Source organism: Haliaeetus albicilla, chromosome 19 (assembly GCF_947461875.1).
Source record: "Haliaeetus albicilla chromosome 19, bHalAlb1.1, whole genome shotgun sequence".
Taxonomy (NCBI): Eukaryota; Metazoa; Chordata; class Aves; order Accipitriformes; family Accipitridae; genus Haliaeetus; species Haliaeetus albicilla.
Genome location: NC_091501.1, coordinates 10,051,593 through 10,060,577, shown reverse-complemented (window position 1 = coordinate 10,060,577; position 8,985 = coordinate 10,051,593). Strand labels below are relative to the sequence as shown.

The following is an 8,985-nucleotide window of genomic DNA, read 5'->3' as shown; positions in this document are numbered from 1 at the left end:
TTAATTTGAAGTACCTTGCAGGTTTAAGAAAGTTATCTTGCTCCAAAGCTTGAACCAAAATAGAGTCATTTACATACTTCCTACCAACCTGTAGCACTATGAGAGCAGCAGTCAAAAGGGTGTCAAGAACTCAAACAATGTGCTGGTTAAAACACTTGTGTTGCATCCACGTTATTTCAGGATAGCACCAAGGATCTTTGTGGCACCACCGATATTACTGTATTTTGCAACCACTTTGTCTTCCAGTAGCTTTCAGGAAAAAAAACAAGGAGAAAGTAAATCGTATTATTCCAATCCTACAACTACTCTTGGTACATTTGATGTGAAGAAAAGCAGTAAAGAGATAAAGCACCTGACAAAAAAAAGAAATAGGACATACTACTGTAATATTTAAAGCAGAGAACAACCCTGTAGTAGCAAGGAGATAGGATGGAAAAAGTCTTTCTTTTACTTAATTTCTCTTCAGTCCTGGGATTTTAATTCCTCCTTTCGTTATAGATGACAGACAGCCTTAGATGGAGTAATTTGTAGTAACATCAACAAACAAGTTTTCTGCCTACTTTCTAGCCACCTGTTAAAGAGAAAGCTGTGATGGGGTAAAGTACAGCTTTTGAAAGCTGTGCATTCAGGAAGGGCAGATAAAATGAGAGAATGGGAGCACGTGTCACAGGTCAGCTCTGGCATGTGAAGAACAAATGCAGCTGACAGAATGTGATCTTTAGAAACCACTCAGGGAGATTTTGACATTAATTTATAGTACATTTCACACACTGTACATCTCTGTAGATCTCACCTCTGACAGTAAAAAACCTTTCAATCCCAACCTCTGAGCTTTGCAAATTGGGAACAAGGGAATTCTCTTTTCCCCAAAGCAACCATCTGCTAAGTAAGTGCCAATTTCTTTTGGTTTTTTTTTTTAAACAGATAAAAGAGAATGGCCAATATATATTCAGCTGTTTATAGTGAGAACACAGCCTTAAAAGCACCTCCTTATTAAGTACACAGGCTATGCAGCTTTACTGCTGTAGGCTGGGTCTTGTTTCTTTCAAGTTATTGTTTAATATGGCTTTGTAAATATTTAAGTTTATAGCTATCTTCAGAAATGTCATTAATTTATAAGCTTCTGTTTTGTTCTTACATTTTAAACCTCTAAAACTAGAAATCGGTGTGCTTCCCATCTGCTTCATCTCTCTTTAAATACACTCTTCTGTGCTTTTGAGGTTATTGATACTGACTGCAAAACACACACACAAAAAACCCTTCAAGGTGTGTCAGGTCCTGAGAGATAATCCTTCAATCAGCTTACAGGCTAAGTGCACAAAAAAAGAAGGAATGAAATTAAGTTTTCCTATTGAGAAGTGAAACACAGAGAGGTTTGTGCATAGTCACAAAACAAATCTGTTGCTGTTGTATTGATCCCAGTTCTAATGATATCTCATCTAATGCTTCAAAAACTTAACCATTTCCTGCCATATACTATTTATTCCTACTGTTCAGGATTTGTCTATGTGTAGATGTTGGTATCAGGTGTAGGACTAGCTTTTCACAGCAATTTGTCAAAAGTATATTTAGGAAGTATCCTTCGGCACAACTGTTCTTATATAATAGATAAGAACACACAAACATTGGCTACATTTTTTATTTCAAAATAATGTAAAAGATACATTTCTGTTGTAAAAGGTAGTTACACCTTTGCTTTATGCAAAGGAGCAATGAAAGAAAACTCAGAAGCATTCTTGTTTTAGGAAGCTTCTTAAAGCACATGGAAGACAAAAAAACCCCCCAAACAAATAAAATATATACAGGTAACAAGAATAAACTTCTGGAAAGACTTTTGGAACCTAACATTAGAATTTACTTGCTCTTTCTAGAAGGCTACCATGTTATGATGGCCATAGCTCTTCCACTATAATGACCAATTACTGTTTAACAGTCTTTAACAATGGCAGCTATCCTCACTCTCCCCATGCTAAGAGACAGATACTGGGAAGTCTTCTGTTTTGCAGGAACTGAATTAGATAATAACAACCCCATTCAGATATCTGTATTTATCTTAGTCCTAATTAAATGTTTACAACTGCCCTGTGCTACAGTGGACTGTAGCATGAAACTCAATTAGGAGACACTACAAAAGTCTAGGGCATCATGAAGCTCTCCCAGGGATATCACCACTCTAAACACAAACCAAGTTGAATCATTAGAGACATACAAATACTCTTTTAGTTTGGTGGCTGCACTGAGAAATTGGCCAAAAAAAAAAAGAAAAATTGTGTCAACCTGGAACATAGCTGTTGGTTTTCCACTGAAAATAAATAAAAAAGAAATGGCTGGTTGGTTGTTTTTTTTTTTTGTCACAATATGCTGCCACTCTAAATAGGATACATTTCTTAATTAAGTGTATTCAAAAAAAAGAGGAAGTATAACTTCATTTCCATGAAAAGTTACATACTTTTCAAGACTTCCCACCTCCAAACACTTTTGAGGCAAAATAGTTAAACAGTGCTCCAAATTAGAAAATGGTTTCTTTTACTTTGAAACAAAAGCTTTGGTAAACAAACTGAAGCTTCTTTTGAATATGCTGAAGAATTACTTTCAGTTAGAGGAAAACAATAAGAAACACATACAAAGGAATGTTTCAAAGCTAAATAATTTTATATATGCACCAAACTTGAGTTTATTGTAGGTCAAGAAATTATTTTTGAGATTGAGTTTCGGATCCTTCACATTTATGCTTAGCTTGAGACAAATGACAGAAGTTTTCCTTTAATGAATTTTAAGTCTGATAGATGAATTGAGACATGCAGTCTATTGTGGTTTTGGCACACTGTCCTGCCTCTCAACTTTAATGGCCCTGAGATGAACCTCAGAGCATGAAAAGGAAAGCCTCTATTCTTAATTTTGAAAAGTTGCAAAATTATGTGGAAAACAGGAACTCACTGAAAAGTACAAAACCATCCTTTATTCTGTAGCAGCGTGCAGTATCCTGAAAACAGAAACATTCTCCACAACACAGGAGAATGGAGACATGCACACAGGTGCTTTCCAAATGCAATTTGAAGAATGAAAACTCAAGAGATTCCAGGACTTCCATTTGAAGGAAGGCTCTCCAAATAAACATTAGATCACAACAGCAAGCAATGGTGTCTAAATGCAACTTTTCCTAGTTTAAAATTATTAGAAACATTGTTTTGATTGCTAAAGGCAGGGAGAGAGGAGCGCTGCTCCCAGGAAAAAAAATGCTCATTCACTTCCTGAGCAGGCAAACACTATATGTTTTTGAAGCCTTTCAAGGCACTACATGACACAAAGTGCTTTCCAAATAACTCATCTAGTAAGTTCATGGCATAATCTGACACCTTTCAACTAAGTTATGAATAAAACAAAAATATTTTGAGGAACAGCTTTCCTAATAAAATTTTCTCAAAACTGAGAGAAACGATCAAGTGATGTAATTGAAAAAAATGCTTTCTTGGGCCAACTTCCTTTTGGAAGGGAGATTAGAAATTCATTTCTTCCAAAATATCAGCCATAGACAAATATTAGGAACAGTCTTTACATGTATAGATGAATTTAGTTAGCCAGTCACTGAGGAATGTGAAAGGAACCTGCATTCTGAACTTTAGCCAGTACTTCCTCCTACAGAAAAGCTGTCCATTAAAAAAAGAAAAAAACAAACAAAAAAACAGTAAGATGAACACAGGAACTGAAGCACACACATCAGTGTGATGGCCAGTGGCAACTATTTGAACTGTTTTGGTATTTATGATGAACGTGTCCTTTTCTCCAATATTTGGCTGAAAGGTTGTGCATACAGCATTAGAAGTCCCTGTTTTCAAAGTTTAGCACAGAAAAATGAAGGGGTTTTTTAAGCTTTTTTTCCATATTTATAGTTTTCCCACTTTGACACACCTGCACTTTTAAAGAAAAAAATGTATATTTTAAAATAAATCATATGAAACAATTCAAGCAATTGGAGCTAAATGTCTCCTGACAAGCAAAGTTATAAAAGGAAGTTCTGACAAAGTCACCATAAAGATGCAACAAGAATAATGAATACACATTTCTGTATAACTTTATTTATACTTCAGCTGTGCTTTCTGTAAGTAATTATTTCAGTTTCTTTGATGAAGAAGAGAATAAATTACTTTAGTCTTCATAGGTAATGGGAGGCACATCCCTCTATCTACAGACTGTCTCTTAGACTTTAACATGAGGAAGAGACCTTCAACATTACGCATTACCATTTAAGCAGGAAATGCAGAGAAGATGACCACAGAATTAATCAAACCCTCTTTTAAATGGATGTAATTAAAAAACAAAACACACACAGAAAAACAACTTCATATATTTAGTTCTCAAAGCAGCTTCCATTTCACATTTAAGTCTTCTAAGTACCTGAACATTTCAATCACTGTACATATGAGCTGGAGCTTAGATGCCTTCAAGGAAAAAAAAAAGTTGTAGCCAGAGATTAATAAAACACAGGAGTAGAAAGGGAAATAAAACTCTACATTCTCATATCGCACAATTCAAGTTTATTCCATTCATTCTTGCAACACAAACTTAAAAATACAGTATCATTTAGCATTCTGATGTCTATGAACCATGATAATGATGAACCCAACTGTGTCAAAACAGTTAACAATGGTGAAAAGAGGAAGTCAAATATCAAAATGCACAGAGCACTAATTTTCTTCCATCACTGCGTAGAAAGATGATTGTTTATCCATTTACAAAATATAATTAAGACAAGTTCATTTTGAAATTTTGCATGCAACACTGCAATTGCTTGACCTAGGACACTCCATTCTTACCAGCCTCTTCTACAAATAATTCAATGTTGTGTTCAAGGATAAAGCTCCATTTAACTGCCATTCTCCTTTTCCCATTTGCTCCCCCTCAAGAAAAAGAAGCAGAAGGTACAAAATCCAAAATATACTTAGGGTTATAACTTATTCAACACAAATTTCAAAAGGAAAAGGTTTAAGAAGAGTGGATTTCCAAGTATATGTGATTCCAGTCTGACAAAGTATGTAAATTCTGTTTACAGAATGTAAAATAAGTTACAGTTTGGTATTTTCACCTAGTTAGGACCTACTCAAAGATAGAGGCAGCCACCCATTATTTTTTTTCCACAATATAGCTAACAAGAAGGGTACAAATGCACTAGCCCAGTTTCTAGACAATTACAAAAGCTTAAGCTTTTATTATGACTTTTTTTTTTTTTAAATCCTGGGCAAAATGATCAGTCACCTCTTATGTAGTACAAAAAGCAAAAAAGTATTTCTTCTTTATGAGCCAAACATTAAATGCCATCTTTTAACTATCTCGAAAGGCATCTTGGGTATATATTACAGCCAAATTGACACTTGTCTCACTGAAGTTTGTTTACGTTCCACCACCCCACCCACCCCCCCCGCCTCAAGTGAAGTAAGAAAAAATAAGGTGTCCACGTAATTGTAGAAAAAGGGAGGCAAAATTGCCTCAGTGAATCACCAGAAGAGTTAGTACAAAGATGATGTTTCTTTACTACAATAATGCTCACTTAAATGAGAGTTGAGGGGCAGGGCAGGAAAGAATACAGAGGAAAAAAAACCCCAAAACACAACTATGGCCAACTTGACACTAATCAACACAAAATACTTGAATAATCAAGTTTTCCACATAAAAACAGATTGCAGTTCTCTAGACTAGTATTTTAATATCTAAGTATTTAATAGCATAATATGGAGGCAGATTTATGCCAAAGATGGTTACTTTCATAGCTGAATAAAGAGTTAAACCTATAGTCTGTGTTCACACTATTACAATGACATGACAATCCAGCACTGATCAGAGATAAAAGAGTTCTCTTTAAATAGTCATTAAAAGCACTGTTCATCAAACATACCTCTTTCATCAGCAGCTCACCAATTGATTTATCACTGATTTCCAACCCTTCTGCTCTTCCTTGCCACCCAACTCCAAGAAGCAAAGAGTAATTGCACTGTACAGTTTATGGCCAGAGTTGATTGTTTTCTCTATCGCTTTTCTTACAGGATGTGTACAGGTAAATGTGTTTCTGCCCTCATTTTACAGTCTAAATGCAAGGCCTTTTATAGCTGAGACATTCAATCATAACATGCAACATGATTCAAGTAAAACTAAGTCTCCGTTAAATATGAGTGGTAGTCACGAGCCTACTTCTACATATCCTCTCAATTTCAACAGTGACACCAAAATAATATCAGCTACTTTTGTTGAAGAATTCAGCATGAGACATTATATACATTTGTTTTCTGTATTGTGTATGTTATCAGAAAGTTTGAAATCTGTATTCCAAAAAAGAGGAAGATGTATAGTCTGCAGTATACACTTTTCTGTTATAAAACCTGTTCAGTTTTGGGTGAACCAGCAGTCTAATGAAAATTTTCAAGATGAAAGCCAAAAGCTCAGACATTCCTGAGGACCATAAGATGTGACAGGAATCCCTACATCATCATTAAATTCCTTCCCACAAATTATCAAGGCTGTCATAGTACTGTCACACTTACTGGTATAGTAAATCTTATCTAAAAGTCAATGGTTAATGTGGTATGGTTGCACCGGGAACTTTCAGAATAAGTCCCATGCGTCAACAAAATTTAAGAGGTTCATTCAGCCAACAATGAAACACCAATTCAAAGATATGCACAATTAAAAGTTTTTTTTTTTCCCCCTCCAGCAGCTAGAGCAAGTTAAGACTTTTACTTGTACATCTTCCTGGTCCTAACACCTGAACTTAGAAAGCTTACATGTATTTTAAAAGTTTACCAGAAGAGTTTAGCAACAATATTCACCTGATATGAATGTCTAAATAATTACTGTTCGTTTTCCACATTTGACTTGATTATCCTTGCATACCAAACAGCCTGTAGCTTTTGCGTGTGTCTAGAAATTTTATGCTGACATGGTGAGTAAAGAAATTCCATCTTACAATCCTTTTGGAAATAACTACAGTGACATTTTGAACTCTCTCAAAACCAGTTGCTTAAAATGTCTGTCCTGGACTAGAACAAACATGGGAAAGAAAAACCTCAAATTCAAGCATCCAAAAGTACCTTGGCAGATATTCTGGAGTGTAATGTCACCATGCCTCAACTGATCTTTCCTGGTTTACTCAAGAGTCAGAAAAACATTAGTGTGATATCCAATTACTCAATATAAAGAACAGCTCCAATAACTAGTATCAAAAGTCCTCAAAACTGCAACGTAAGCTTTAGGCAGAAGAAGAATAAAGCTACCCACTGAGAGAAAAGAGAGAAAAGCAACTCAGCCACCTACATTACTACACTTCAGATTATGGCAGATACTAATAGCATTGGACTATTGTCTCCTTCACAATTAGTTTCAGGTACATAGCACAGTACTTCCATCTAAAGGAATCTTTCAACAAAAATCTTAGTACTAACCTAGGAGGTTTCCAAGCCAAAAATTCAAGATCATGGTCTGTCTTCCTTCTTCCATTTTCACTAGAAATGGGAAGAGATTGTGCACTGAAAAGAAGTCCTAGAGGGAGACTGTTCATAATAGTTTTCAACCCTCTCCAGATTATCTTTGACACAAGCCCCTAACTAGTCTGATTCATAAAGAATTTCCCTCCCCCCGAAGTATTTAGCTGAAGAAGCTGGAAGATGCAAAGAGTGACAGACAGGCAGCAGTGTGAGGCCACAGGAGAGACATATAAGATATCAGTCCATCCGTCACTGAAGAAGAGTTTTGATTGCCTGGTTGTCAGTGGCTTCAAAGGCAGTTAGTCCATCTGGGCCTTTCACAGTCTTATCAGCACCCTGTAAAGACATTGAGAAGGACTGTCAATTCATAAAGCCAGGCTGTATTAGTATTAAATATGTCACAACAGTTACTTACGTTGGATAATTACATTGATTACATACAACTTTTTAGTACAGTGCATTGTTTTCATTTAGAAACCAAACAGGCAAGATTTATGTACAAAAGTATTAGGCACATAGCTGATCTAAGTTTCAAACTTTATAGTTTAGAACTAGAAAAAAAAAGTCACATAACTTGCAACTTGCTGTGTGACAAGATCATCAAATTATCAATTAATCTTGGATAGAAACAGAAGGAATTTTTTCTTGTTAGTTTCCAGCAACTACTCTTAGAATGCAAGAATTCAGTGTTACACACTTCTATGAAATCTATGGTGCAACAAGCTTTTTCACATGCTAAATTAGGTAATGTCTGGAAGAACTTACTTACTAACAAATCATACTATTTTCTTTCTATATCATAAAAGACTACATCCATCTAGGATTGTGCTTCTCTCCCAGTTTGAAAAAATCCCTATTGCTACATAGAAAAAACCCCACCACAAAATCATTCCAAGTCCAAAACTGATCAAGTTTGTTTGTTTACACCTAAAAGGCAACAAAACAGAAAAGGGAGGCAACAGGAGGATAGAGGATAACAGAAATGCACCAACTAGACAAACTGCAGAATAGTAAGCACAAACACAGCCTCAGTGCCAGAATTATGGAAGGAGAGCAGAAGGGAAGCAAAGAGTGATTAACTAGTCATGTTTGCTTTGAGCACTGCATAGACATATACATAAGAGGGAAAACTCAGACTAAATTATAAATAGGGTAGTTAAAGGGATAAAAGTTATTAGAGAACACAGGACTGACTACAGAGATAGACATGTTTCTTGAAAATAAGATTAGATTCCAGAATAACTCTTCTTGAGAAGATATGCAAGTCTCACTTTAAAAATGTGTATTTGCTCCATTAAATGATAGGAAAAACACTGTGGGTACAGACACACTTTGTCAAGAGCATGTTCTGCAGAGGTTTGTCTTTAGTTTATGTATAAACTCTCTGTAGATTAAGTACAAATCTCTTCTCAGTTACAAGGAAGGAAGTGCACAGATTAATAGTTACTATTAAGGACATACAATAGTTTTCTAAGAACATAATGAAGCTAGAATTTCCACACCTTCTTTACTG

The 8,985-nt window shown here is 35.4% G+C and overlaps 1 protein-coding gene across 1 annotated transcript in view; it reads right to left on the bottom strand.

The window, feature by feature from the left end:
• Positions 1–4,520: 4,520 nt before the first annotated feature.
• The window catches only part of MTPN (myotrophin), a 40,222-nt gene continuing 35,757 nt past the window's right edge, over positions 4,521–8,985 (bottom strand). The window contains exon 4 of the mRNA XM_069807574.1: positions 4,521–7,808. Coding sequence (XP_069663675.1) covers positions 7,722–7,808 — 87 coding nt within the window. The 3' untranslated portion in view covers positions 4,521–7,721. The remainder of the gene's footprint in view (positions 7,809–8,985) is intronic.